The sequence below is a fragment of the Hippopotamus amphibius genome, chromosome 5, assembly GCF_030028045.1.
Source record: "Hippopotamus amphibius kiboko isolate mHipAmp2 chromosome 5, mHipAmp2.hap2, whole genome shotgun sequence".
Classification (NCBI taxonomy): Eukaryota; Metazoa; Chordata; class Mammalia; order Artiodactyla; family Hippopotamidae; genus Hippopotamus; species Hippopotamus amphibius.
Genome location: NC_080190.1, coordinates 137,829,390 through 137,843,995, shown reverse-complemented (window position 1 = coordinate 137,843,995; position 14,606 = coordinate 137,829,390). Strand labels below are relative to the sequence as shown.

General features: G+C 36.8%; 1 protein-coding gene across 1 annotated transcript in view; it reads left to right on the top strand.

Moving 5' to 3' along the window:
* RNF19A (ring finger protein 19A, RBR E3 ubiquitin protein ligase) overlaps nucleotides 1-11,391 on the top strand; it is a 56,254-nt gene extending 44,863 nt beyond the window's left edge. The window contains exons 6-10 of the mRNA XM_057736041.1: nucleotides 1,247-1,361; nucleotides 1,873-2,034; nucleotides 7,044-7,257; nucleotides 8,407-8,550; nucleotides 9,201-11,391. Coding sequence (XP_057592024.1) covers nucleotides 1,247-1,361; nucleotides 1,873-2,034; nucleotides 7,044-7,257; nucleotides 8,407-8,550; nucleotides 9,201-9,891 — 1,326 coding nt within the window. The 3' untranslated portion in view covers nucleotides 9,892-11,391. The remainder of the gene's footprint in view (nucleotides 1-1,246; nucleotides 1,362-1,872; nucleotides 2,035-7,043; nucleotides 7,258-8,406; nucleotides 8,551-9,200) is intronic.
* Nucleotides 11,392-14,606: the final 3,215 nt, after the last annotated feature.

Genomic DNA, 14,606 nt, shown 5'->3' with positions numbered 1-14,606 from the left:
CTTCAGTGCTAAGTTTTCTAGGAATGGGAGTGACAAGGAGCAGGTATTAGCTACATACTGAAGGATAATGAAAGGTACCTTGGGAATATCTGCCATCTCTGCCTGTATGGACTATTTAGGAAGTGTAGAGGCCCGTTCCCTGGAACATGTAGTCAATTCTGAGAAACAGAACTCTGACTAGGAAATAGAAATGTTCCTTGTCCCATGTATGTTTTGCCCACCTCCCCATCCCAGCTTTTTCACTGTTTAATACATCCCACAAGATTCATTGTACTTTATAGCCTTCAAAATAACCACATAATAGATTATTTTATTATGCCTCATCTGTAATATTGTTTTAAGTCAGGTATTTTACTTTAGAGGTTACCTATACACTTTTGAGGCTGATTTGAGTCTGTCTTGAAACAGGGGGAAATGTACTTTATTAGCTTTAGCCCTTGAAAACCATGAGAACAAAGATACTGAGCTATTTCCTGAAGTTCATATATCTCACAAGCCACTTTCATGGTGATACTGAGTTCTGTTTATTAATAACACCTATACTCTACAAAGATGCCAAGTATATCTAACTCCTGTCCTAATTATTTGTTCTTTTTTTCTTTCTGTACCCCTTACTTTGAGGTATGAATGAGAGCCCAGGATCCTGAATCATTTGATAATATTTTTCTTCATAAAAAGGGATCTGAGAAAAAAACTGATTCTATTTAGTGATGTTTGCTTATTAGTACTGCTTTTTAAGGTCAGGGTTTTTTGTTTGTTTGTTTGTTTGTTTGTTTTTAAGACTATGTAAAACTCTCCTAGGAGCCAATTTTTACTAATTGCATATGCTTATTTAGAAACCTATGGAATGATACATTTCTTAGAAGTAATCCTATTGGTCAGACATCCAACTTGTAACTGTGTTGAAAATAATGTTCTTAATTCCTTCCTCTTTCCTCAAAACATGATCTATACTGTTCTTGAATAAGATTATAAGGACTACTTTTACTCAAGACTGCTTAAAAGTAAACACAAAGTAAAATCTATTAAATCACTGTCTTATGTAACAAAATTATTAATAAGGAGCAAATTATGTATAAGAATATGGTTTAAGAACAATAATATGTTTACCTTGAATTTGGATACTTAACTATGAAATTATAAATCACTTTAAACTTCTAACAAATGTAGGTCTGTTTCATTTAAATTAAATATGTAATGTGTTTTTTCTTTAATCCATCACCCTCATTTTTATTTTTAATTCAAGATTCACAATCGATATGAAGGCAAGGATGTTTCAAAGCACAAACGGAACTTGGCCATAGCAGGTGGTGTAACATTGTCTGTAATCGTATCTCCAGTGGTCGCTGCAGTAACTGTAGGTAAGAAATGCTTAAAAATTCTAATTACCTCAAATTTTATAGAATTAAAGTCTTGTGGAAGAATTTTGAAAAACAGAACATTATATTATTGAAGATGAGAGTTACTTTTTTTTTCCTTCTTTAGGGACAGTTTAAGCTGAGCCTACAGAACGCCTCTCACTCAGTAACCATATTGGTTAAAAGCAATATAAACTCAAGCACCTAGCCTTAGGGATATTTGGTAAATTATTAGTGGTTAACATGCCTTCCTCCCCACCAAAATGCAGTTTAGAGCCCTGGCACTTAAAAAGAAAAAAGATATACATCTTTTTTTTGACCTCATATGTGTCACTGCTGAGGCTCACTTTGAATCTGCTCACATCCTTTAATAGTTGGGTAAATCTGCTTTTGGCAAGAATTGCAGAACCCTAACACTCTTCTTGTGTACACCTTCTCTTGAAAAGACTTTCTAAAATGTGTGTTTCTGTGATTTACTTTTTGGTTTGTAATGACCAATTTAATTCCTCTTTAGGTATTGGTGTTCCTATTATGTTAGCTTATGTCTATGGTGTTGTTCCGATTTCTCTCTGTCGAAGCGGAGGCTGTGGCGTGTCAGCAGGCAATGGAAAAGGAGTCAGGATTGAATTTGATGATGAAAATGATATAAATGTTGGTGGAACAAACACAGCTGTAGGTAAGTCCTTTCAGCAAAGGAAGAAATGTAGCTACTAGTAGTAATAGCGTAAGGGGGAGGCTGTAGGTTAACATGCAAGTGAGAATTCCCATTGCTCTCTTACTAGCCCTAATAGTATTCACCCAGAAGTACATTGGAGAAATGAGCTGCTGAGGAAAGGTGAATGGATGAAAGAGGGTAGAAAATGTAATGTCTTAGAAATTCTAGACTTTTAATCTTTAAATTTTGTGTAAAACATTACAACTCAGTAATAAAAGGGTAGAAGAGAACTACGTTCATAAAAGAAGAAATGCAGATGCCCAACAAGTAGAAGGTATCTTTAACCTAATGTTATTCAGAGAAATAGGAATTACAACAAAAACTGGAGCATAGACTACTAGTAGAAGTATAAGTTAATAAACTTTTTAAAATTATGTGCGTGTTCTTGTTAAAGAAATTCTAACAGTTCTCATTAAAGAAGTTGTCTTAGGGAAGTACAGGCATACCTTGGAGATGTTGTAGGTTTGGTTCCAGACTACCGCAATAAAGCAAATACCACAATAAAGAAAGACATGAATTTTTGGGTTTCCCACTGCATATAAAAGTTATGTTTATACTATGCTGTAGTCTATTAAGTGTATACCTTAATTTAAAAATACTTTATGGATAAAAAATTTTATCATGTGAGCCTTCAGCAAGTCATAATCTTTTAGCCAGTGGAGGGTCTTGCCTTGATGGTTGATAGTTGCTGACTGATCAGGGTGATGATGATTGCTTAAGTTTGGGGTGGCTGTGGCAATTTCTTAAAATAAGGCAACAATAAAGTTTGCTGTATCAATTGACTCTTCCTTTCATGAGTGATTTCACATGCAATGCACTTTGATCACATTTTACCCACAGGAGAATTGGAGTCAGTCCTCTCAAATCCTGCCCCTGCTTCATCAACTAAGTTTATGTCATATTCTACATCATTTGTTGTCATTTCAGTAGTCTTCATAGCATCTTTACCAGGAGTAGATTCCACCTCAAGAAACCACTTTGTTTGCTTATCTATTAGAAGCAACTACTCATTCGTGAAAGTTTTATCATGAGATTGCAGCAATTCAGTCACATCTTCAGGCTGCACTTCTAATTCTAGTTCTGTTGCTGTTTCCACCACATTTGTAGTTACTTTCTCCACTGAAGTCTTGAACCCCTCAGAGTCATCCATGAGAGCTGGAATCAGCTTCTTTCCAGCTCCTGTTAATGTTGATATTTTGACCACTTCCCACAAATTATAGATGTTCTTAATGGCATCTAGAATAGTGAATCCTTTCCAGAAGGTTTTGAATTTGCTTGGTCCAGATTCATTAGAGGACTCACTGTCTGTGGCAGCTATAGCCTTACGGGATGTATTTCTTAAATCATAAGACTTGAAAGTTAAAATGACTCCTTGATCCATGGGCTGCAGAATGGATTTTGTGTTTGTAGGCATGAAAACATTAATCTCATTGTACATCTCCATCAGAGCTCTTGGGTCACCAGGTGCATTGTCAGTGAGACAGTAATATTTTGAAAGGAATCTTTTTTTTCCTGAGCAGTAGGTCTCAACAGTGGCTCAAAATATTCAGTAAGCTATCTTGTAAATAGATGTGCTGTCATCCAGGATTCGTTGTTCCATTTATAGAGCACAGGCAGAGTAGGTTTAGCCTAATTCCTAAGGGCCCTAGGAACAGTAAATGAGCGTTGGCTTCAACTTCAAGTCACTAGCTGCATTAGCCCCTAATATGAGAGTCGTCCTGTCCTTTGAAGCTTCAAAACCAGGCATTGACTTCTCCTCTCTAGCTATGAAAGTCTGGGACAGCATCTTCTTCCATTATAAGGTGTTTCATCTATATTAAAACTCTATTGTTTAGTGTAGCCACCTTCATTAAGTATCTTAGCTAAATCTTCTGGATAACTTGCTGCAGCTTCTGCATTAGCACTTGCTGCTTCCCTTACTCTTTTATGTTATAGAGATGGCTTCTTTCCTTAAACCTCATGAACCAACCCTGCTAGCTTCAAACTTTTCTTCTACAGCCTCCTCACCTCTCTCAGCCTTTGTAGAATTAAAGACAGAGCATTGTCCTGGATTAGGCTTTGACTTGAGGGAGTGTTGTGGCTGATTTGATCTTCTATCCAAACTACTACAACTTTCTCCATATCAGCAATAAGGCTGTTTTGCTTTCTAATGATGCGTGTGTTCACTGGAGTAGCACTTTTAATTTCCTTCAAGAGTTTTTCCTTTGCATTCACAGCTTGGCTAAATGGCACAAGAGCCCTAGCCTTTCAGCCTGCCCTGGCTTTAGAGATGCCTTCTTTACTATGCCTAATCATTTCTAGCTTTTGATATAAAGTGAGAGATGTGTAATTCTTCTTTTCACTTAAACACTTAGAGGCCATTGTAATGTAATTAACTGGCCTAATTTCAATATTGTTGTGTCTTAGGGAATCGGCAGGCCCGAGGAGAAGGGAGAGAGAGAGAGGAACAGCCCATCAGTGGAGCAGTTAGAACACACACACATTTATCAATTAAGTTAGCTGTCTTATATGAGCACACTTCATGGCACCCCAAAACAATGACAGTAGTAACATCAAAGAGCACAGATCACCATAACTAATATAATAATGAAAAAGTTTGAAATATTGCCAAAATTACCAAAATGTGACAGAGACACAAAGTGAGCAAATGATGTTGGGAAAGTGGCACTGAGAGACTTGCTTAAAGCAGGGTTGCCACAAACCTTTCACTTGTTTAAAAAAAGAAACAAAAAAACCCACTGTCTTTGAAGCACAATAAACTGAAGTTTGCTTGTAATCAGGCATATGTGCAAAGATAATATTCTCATTCTTACCTCCCTTTTTTTCTTGAACTCACTCCAATCAGATTTTGGTCCCTACCATTCCAAAATTTACTCCACCAAAGCAGAGTCACCAGTCACCTCCATGTTACCAAATATAGTGGTCGATTCTTGTTTTTAATCTTACTATAACAGTACACCTGATATGGTAGAGCCTGCCCTCCTTCTTAAAACAGTTTCTCTGCTTGTCTTCTGGATAACCACTTCTCATCTCATTATATCTCCTGGCCACTCCTTCTCAGTCTTTGCCAGTTCATTTTCCTCCAAACCTTTAAATTTTGAAGTTTCCCAGGGCTCAGTTCTCAGATTTCTCATCTTTATCTTTATCACTCCCTGAGTAATCTCTGTTAAATAATATATAGACAGACCACTCTTAAATTTATATTTAGGCTAGAACTGTCCTATGAACTTCAATTCGTACATCTAACTCTTCTCTCTATTCTGCACTTGAATGTCTAACAAGAATTGCAAGCTTAACTTCTGGGTAACCAAACTCTTCACTCTAAAACCTGTTGTCCTCTCAGTCATCCTTAACTCGTTAAGTAGCCTCTTCATTCTTGCTGTTGCTATACCAAAACCTTCACTTACGATTACTCTCCCTTTTCTCTTTTTACCCTACATCTGATCCATCAGCAAATTCTGCTGCTTCCTTCAGTATTTAGCCATAATTTGACCATTTCTCCCTGTTTCTACTGCTATTCCACTAGTCCAAGCTACTCTCATCTTTCCTGGGTAATAGTAATAGCCTCTTAAGTGATCCATCAGCTTCTCAGCTTCCACCCACTATTCCACATAAAAATATTTCTAAAACATAAGTTAGATCTAACTTATGTTCAAAATTCTCCCAGTGCTTCTAACTGTACCAGAGGCAGGGGGAGGGAATCCACAGTTCCCCCTGTGGTCTTTCCTGAGCTACATCTCTGAACTCTTCCTTTGTCACTCTATACCACCTGTCCTTGATGTTGAGGATGCCAAACATACTTCCACTTCTAGGCTTTTAAACTTGCAGTTTCCTCTGCCTGGAATACCCTCCCCCCAGATAACTTCATGGCTCACCTCTTTACTTCCTTTGAGTCTCTACAAGTGTTACCTTATCAGAGACGCCTTCTCTGATCACACTATAGAAAACACACAGGCGTGCGCACACAAACACAGGCACACACCTCATCACTTTCACTGTCTTTTACTACTCTTTACTTGCTTTATTTTTTCTCATAGTATTTTTCACCATATAATTTTATTTATTGCTCTCCCCAACTAGAATATAAGCTTTTTGAGGGCGGGATGTTTGTCTCTTTGATTCACTGTGTGTCCCCAGTGCTTAGAAACAGAGTTGGGTTATATGATAGGAACTCAAATATTGGAGAAAATAAATAAATTCTCCAATATAAAGCGTGTGAAAAGTACTGTAAGATTGGGATATAGTGGTATCAGATCTTGTAATAGCTTGTAGAGGGAACTGTGGACTATATCAAGAAGTCAACTTTTGGACCATTCTTATTGACCTAGAGAATACTAAGCTCTTTAAAGGACACCCTTATTGAAATCTGTCACATAATTTTCCTCCAAAGTCAGCTAAATTTTTCAACAAATCAGGCTCTTTATAGAATTCCTCAATCTTCTTGATTTTCTAAAGTACAGGCGTACTTCACTATATTGCACTTTACAGCTAATTGAAGTCTTATGGCAACCCTGAGTTGTCAGACGATGGTTAGCATTTTTTTTAGCAATAAAGTATTTTTTAATCACTGTATATACATTTTTTAGACCTAATGCTGTTGCGCACTTGACTATAGTATAGTGTAAACATAACTTTTATATGCACTGGGCAACTCAGAAATTCTTGTGACTCACTTTATTGTGATATTTGCTTTATTGCCATGGTCTGAAACTAAAGCCACAAGATCTCCAAGGTATGCCTGTAGTGACCATTTAAAACTGAGGGCCAGTTCTTAATCCAGCTTTACTCTGTGAGATATTCCCCTTTACTCCTATCCCATAGCTATGTTTCCCTGACTCCAGACACCTTTTCTATTCCTGTGTATGTTTTATACTTTATATGGAAATATGTCCTATCTGAAATCATGACATACTTTGAGAGGAAAATTAATAATCACACTTATTTAATTTCTTTGAAATATTTGCATTTAGACACGACTTCAGTAGCAGAAGCAAGACACAACCCTAGCATAGGGGAGGGAAGTGTTGGTGGTTTAACTGGCAGTTTGAGTGCAAGTGGAAGCCACATGGATCGCATAGGAGCCATCCGGGACAACCTGAGCGAAACGGCCAGCACCATGGCGCTCGCTGGAGCCAGTATCACAGGGAGCCTGTCAGGAAGTGCCATGGTAAACTGTTTTAACAGGTACGAAAACTGCTTTGTTCTGTTTTGTTTTTGCCTTAACTACAAGTTATTAATTATTATAGATGAGGGGAATTTTGAACACAAAACATGATGATTACATATAATCCTACTGTGTCAGGGTTGAAACCAATAAGGTTTCAAAAAATGAAGTTTAGTGGTAAACTGTGAGTAAGGAGATTTGATGAGGTAAAAACCAAGTCTAAGGGATAACGTTATGCCATTTTTTCCACTGTACTTGTCAGATTTTATGTTATGAATCAGTGCTGGAGCTGCTTCAGTGAACACTATGAAGGCGGTAATTAAGCCTGGACCTTAACTCTGGAGGTGTCCACAGCTGAATATTAGGAAATGAGACATTGGCTGAAGCCTGGGGAGTAGGTGGAGTCAGGATATCTGGGAATGCATGAACTGAGGCCAGGAGAGTCTGCCTGGGTCCATTTTATTAATGGTTATCTAATTCTCATGAGGTCTTTTGCCAAAAGCCACATGGATAAGTAGGATAAGTTAAAGCATTTTTATCTTTTCTTGTTTCCTCTTTAATTCACTTTTCTTTACTTCTGTTTATTAGTTTTGGGGTTTTTTTTTACACGTTAGGGGAGAGTACATGAATTAAAAGATAAATCAGTTATATTTTTCTTATTTTTAGGTAGTGTGTTTTTAAACAAACTTTTAAGTAATAGTGGTGTATATTATTATGTCTTTTTTAAAGAGTCAGGTGTTAAATTTAGAACCATTTTTAATACATAGATGCCCAGGAGTTTTTGATTCACTGATCTGTCATGTAGAATGTTTTCTTAATGTATTCAGATTTGGTGTTTTGCACTGAAACATGGCAAGCAAAGTGCCACATCCTAAGTGAGAATAATGGAGCATGTTTTAGTTAAAATCCTTTATGTTCTTTTTGTATTACTCTGTTACTACCTTACTTGGCAGACAGCTAATTTTCCCATTTTATCTGGATGGCTGGTACTGTTCAGTGTGCTGCAGTAGAATTTGGATAATCAAATAAAAGGAAACTGAGAAAATAATGTTTATAGTTGTTTCTAAAATAGCTTCTTGTTGCTGAAGTACTTAAAGATACATTCTCATAGTATAGTGGTGCTGATATTATATGTAATTTTGTTTTTTTCTGATATCCTTCTCTTTAAGGTTGGAAGTACAAGCAGATGTACAGAAAGAACGGTACAGTTTAAGTGGAGAATCTGGCACAGTCAGTTTGGGAACAGTTAGTGATAATGCCAGCACCAAGGCAATGGCAGGATCCATTCTGAATTCCTACCTCCCATTGGACAAGTAAGGAAAAAATTGTTATAAAGTCAGAAGTATTTTTTAAGTTAATCTGTAAAGAATTATCCCCATCATTAGGCAAAATTATTGTGAATAATGGTTATCTACTGTTAGGTTCTCTGGAAAAAGAAAGTGATGAGGTGTCCAGAATAGCCAGATGCATAGAGACAGGAAGGATGTTAGTGGTCGCCAGGGGGTTGGGGAGGGAAGGATGGGGACTGGCTGCTAATGGTACAGGGTTTCTTTTGAGGTTGATGAAAATGTTCTGAAGTTCAGTAGTGGTGATGGTTGCATAACTCTGTGAATATACTATAAACCACTGAATTGTGCACTTTAAAAAGGTGAATTTTATAATATGCAAATTATATCCCAATACAACTGTTATGAAAAGTGGAGAAGGTAGCATAGTATCTGAAACAGCATAAGGAATGAGTGTAGTTTCTTGTTTTTTTTTTTTTAATTGAAGCATTATTTTAAAGACAGTTCTTTTATTTCAAGCAACTATTTTCCATTAGTAGAATGTATCCGGCATTAATTTGTTCTGATAGCTTTGAAGTTTCCACACAGAAACCCCCTCCCCCTTTGCTGTCATTTGCATTTAAAAAAAAAAAAAAAGAGGAAGTCAGAAATTTATACGTGTTACTCTTATGTTCCAGAGAAGGCAACAGTATGGAGGTTCAGGTAGATATTGAATCAAAGCCATCCAAATTCAGGCATAACAGTGGAAGCAGCAGTGTGGAGGATGGTAGTGCCACTCGAAGTCATCCTGGAGGTTCGTTCAGTGGCTTGCCTGAAGGTAAATCCAGTGCCACCAAGTGGTCCAAAGAAGCAACAGCAGGAAAAAAATCAAAAAGTGGTAAATTGAAGAAAAAGAGTAACATGAAGATAAACGAGACCAGAGAGGACATGGATGCACAGTTGTTAGAACAACAAAGCACGAACTCAAGTGAATTTGAGGCTCCATCCCTCAGTGACAGTATGCCATCTGTAGCAGATTCCCACTCTAGTCATTTTTCTGAATTTAGTTGTTCTGACCTAGAAAGCATGAAAACTTCTTGTAGTCATGGTTCCACTGATTATCATGCCCGCTTTGCTACTGTTAACATTCTTCCTGAGGTAGAAAACGACCGTCTGGAAAACTCCCCCCATCAATGTAGCATTTCTGTGCTTACCAAAACTGCTTCATGTTCAGAAGTTCCGCAGTTGAATCATATTGCTGAAGAACATGGTAACAGTGGAATAAAACCCAGTGTTGATTTATATTTTGGCAGTGCACTAAAAGAAACAAATAACAACCACTCACATCAAACAATGGAATTAAAAGTTGCAATTCAGACTGATATATAGACCTATAAATGCTGCAAAATAATTTCCACTTGAAAAACCTTCTTTGGAGCTGGTTGAACCACACGTGACTATAAGTTTCAAGTTGCCAGCAAATGCCGGGTTACATAATCATAATGCAGATACATTTTCTATGTTCAGCGAAGCAGTGTGTTTCATGTGGATCTTAATTACCAAACTATGAAGTGAAGGCTTTAAAAGTACTTATTGTAAGGACAAGAATTCTTAAGAGAATTGTGTTTTATGTGTTTGCCACAAAACATTGCTTGAAGCACATACTTGTGTATTTAGATAGAAATTTGGCTTAATTTATAATCAATATAAAATACTAATGCAGTACTACAGCATTCTTATGAAGAGAATGTGAGGCTTAGGGATAAGTGGTTAGTGACATTTTATTGAAACCACTAAGGGATACTGTTTAAAGAACCTTGCAGGTTACTCTCAGTATATGATACTCTTTGTAACATTTCTATTCATAACTGGGCATAAATTTCATTTTTTTCTTCATATGCAGTGTGGATATATACAGCTTAATGCAGCCCATTTGCTACCATTTGGATACTTAGACACTTTGAGCAAGATTGTGGCAGTTTTTGCACAACTTTGAAATAGAAATATCTGGTCCCCTATGTATCTTGTATATTGTTGCCATCTTAGAAGAAAAGTGTAAAAGTAGGTAGTTAAGTATACTGACAGCACCAAATAAGATATATAAAACTGCAAGATAGAATTCCATTAGTTTTTAGTATTACAAAAAAGTCACCTTTCGCTAAGGGGAAGCTTGCACCCCATTGATTCTTGGTGCCTTTGGAATAGACTGGATTTTAAGGACCTACTTGTTGGAGGATTTTGCTGTATTTTCCATAACATCCTCTCTAGCTACATTGGGTTATGTAGAAAAATACAGGATAGAGAAACATAAATATGATTAACAGTAACAATGCTGAAAAAGAATTAGCCTACCAAAGATACACTCAGGCTTTAGTGAATAACTTTGCATAACCTCAGTTTTTAGCACAGGTATATCTTCTCCAATCATGAAATCAAAGCACAGTACAGAGTTTGTACCAAGTACGAAGGAGGGTTCTGTGAATGGCTGGCTTTATTTTCCTTTGCTTTTGTTTATGGAAGATGTTCAGCTGACATAAACAGAGTTGGCCAAAATATTGCCTATACTGTTAACTTCCAGTATAATTCACTTAAATAAAATAGGCTAACCTCAGTGATAGCAGTTAAAATGTTCCATCTTATATGTTTCTTTCAAGTATTACCATTATGGTGCTACTGAGCGTTTTCTTTTGATAAAAAGAAAAATGCCATGGGCTGCAGTCTTCTTTCATCACTTTTCTCACCAGGCCCATTAATATGCTTATAACACTAGTGCCAGTTATTTTATTTGATAATGCTTATTATGGTATTTGTATATTTGTCTGCATTCCCGTTTTGTTCAATAGTGAGTGTGTAAACTGCATACATGAAATAAATGTAAATACTAATGTATCGCTGCCTTATGGTTTATGCACAGGCGTTTTTATAAAAACAGGAATATTCATTTGCCATGTGGTAAATTCATAAATATTGCAAGCCACTGAGAGGATTCTGCATTCTAGTCTCAGCCCAGAGGGAAGCATCTGCTGAACTTCTCAACAATGTTAGAAAACTATCCTTTCTTCATGTCTAATACTTGCCTTTCCTCCAGAAAGAAGCTGCTTTATTCATCAACATAATTTCATTTTTTTGAAGTATATTGCTTGAAAAGTAGTAGGTCTGTCATTAAATTGTGAAGAGATAAGCATTATAAATCCTCATCTTGAAATAAAAGTAAAAAGGTCTTAAAAGACTGTTTTAAGAGATTCTACTCTGGCAACATTAGATTATGCAACTAGAACCATTTAAGTTCAAGCTAATAATTGTAATGAAACACTTTCTATTCTCATAGCCTCTATAAAATACATAGGTGGTTTTTCTGTCTTCCTATTACATAGTTAATACTTCATGAAAATAATATGTGTGGATACGTTGACTGCCTTGACATTTCTGTAAAAGGCTAAAGATTAAAGAGAAAGCTAAATGACCTTAGGAGGAATACAGCAGTGCCATGTTAGGAGGCCTGTGTGTTCAGTGCACCCCACCCTCTCCTGTTGTACCCCAACCAGTACTGCCTCAGTCTCTAAACCTTTCAGCTGACTTCAGAGGTTCCTTCAAACTTGGATTAATTAAGGACCAAACCAGATTCCCCTGGAGCTCAACCTTGGGCTACTGCAGCGCAAGAGAATAGTCCAAAGTTCAAGACAGGCCTTAACTCATCAAAGTCTTTTAAAAACCCTTTATACTTTGCTTTCTGTAAGGCCTGTGGGGGAAATCGCATAGTAGTGAGAGAGAAGAATACACAGGTAGTGATCATATACCCTGCTGTTCATTGTGCAGGCTACCAGTTTAACCGAATTCTCTTAAATGTACAAATTTCCAGCTTCAGAACACTGAATTAGTTAGCTTTTTATGTTAAATTTACACAATTCATCATTCTTAACTTATTTTCACCAGAAATTGGGTTAATTTGTAAACATATAAGATTTTCCCTAGCACATTGTCTAGTTAAATCCCCACAATGATGGAGAAGGAAGACCCTGAACTCATCTCTTCCCACGGGCACACCAAAATTACAACTATTTACAGAGTAATTATCAATGGAAGCGACCTGAAGACTAGCAGAAAAGATTTTCCACAACTGAATATGTAAAGGAGGAGCCGCAACAAGATGCGTTAGAGGGGCAGAGACATGGTATAGTCAAGACTCATACCCCTAGGTCAGTGACCCACAAATGGGAGAATATCACAAGCACAGAGTTCCCCCCAAAGGAGAGAGGGGTCTGAGCCCCACGTTGGGCTCCTAGTGCAAGAGTTCTGCACCAAAAGATGAGCCCCCAGGATGACTGGTTTTGAAAACCGGTTTTTAAAAACAGGCTGGTTCTAAAAAGCAGGGCTTACATTTGAGAGCTGGAGGGCTATAAGAAGTGGAGACTCTGCTCTTAGAGGGCACATGCAAAATCCCATATGTTCTGAGTCCCAGTGCAGAGGGAGAAATTTGAAAGGAGCCCAGGTCAGAACCACTCGCTTTTGCACAGCGAAGGAAACCATCTGTCAAATGAAAAGGCAGCCTACTGAATGGGAGAAGGTATTTGCAAATGATATGTGTGATAAGAGGTTAATATCCAAAATATATAAAGAACTCATACAACAATATAAACAAAATTTTATTAAAAAAAATTGGCAGAGGACCTGAATAGACATTTTTCCACAAAAGACATAGAGATGGCCAACAGGCACATGAAAAGACGCTCAACATCCCTAATCATTAGGGAAATGCAAATCAAAACCACAATGAGATATCACTTCACATCTGTCACAATGGCTGTTAACAAAAAGTCAAAAAGTAACGAGTATAGGCAAGGATGTGGAGAAAAGGGAACCCTCCTGTACTGTTGGTAGAAATGTAAATTGGTATAACCACTATGGAGAACAGTATGGAAGCCCCTCAAAAAACTGAAAATGGAATTACCAAGTGATCCAACAATTCCACTTTGGGGTATTTTTCTGAAAAAAACAAAAACACTAATTTGAAAAGATATACACCTGTATGTTCATAGCAGTACTTTTTACCATAGCCAAGATATGGAAGCAACCTAAGTGCCCATCAGTAGGTGAATGGATAGAGAAGATGTGGGGGGAGTGTGTGTGTGTATGTGTATCTGTGTATGTGTGTATATATATATACACACACATCTATATCTGTGTATCACCGATCTGTCATCTATCTATCTATCTATCTATCTATCTATCATCTATCTATCTATCATCTATCTATCTAAAGTATTAGCCATAGAAAAGAATGAAATTGTGCCATTTGTGACAACATGGATGGAGGTACAGGGTTTATGCTAGATGAAATAAGTCAAAGACAAATATAATCTCACTTACAGGGTGTGTAGTCTGAAAAAACAAAATGAAAACAGACTCATGGATACACAGAACAAATGGGTGGTTGCCAGATTTGGGGGAAGGAGGGTGCTTTAGACAAAATAGGTGATAAGGATTAAAAGATACAAGCATAAGCCCCAGGGATGTAATATGTATCATAAAGAATGTGGTCAGTAACACTGCAGTAACTGTGTATGGAGACAGGTGGTTACTAGATTTATCACAGTGATCATTTTTAATGTATATAAATGTCAAATCACTATGTAGTACACCTGAAACTGACATAATATTGTATATCAACTATATTTCAATTAAAGATAAAAATAAAAAAATAAACTTTGATCACCAAAGGATAAAATATATGTTGAAAACTATCAGAGCTATTAATTCATACATAACATGAGCGAAATACCTAAACTCCTGCTCCTTATATCATTTTGCCAATTTTAGAGTCAATTAAGATTCTCAGAGCCATTTTATATGGCTTTTAATGGGCTTGTTTCTTTTATTTCCCTTAATTGTGAGATGTCATTGCTTTATTAAAGCCAGTATTTACATACTGGTTGTTTCTGGGTGCCCAAAATAGTATTCTAAACCTGGGGAAAGTTATAGTTTTTTCGTAGCCATCATTAAATAGATGAATAGTGAAGGGGAATTTGCAGTTTATAAATTTAGTTCAAATTTAATCACTACATTTCCTATGCCAGTCAGAATCTTTGTGATTTCTGCCAATTTAT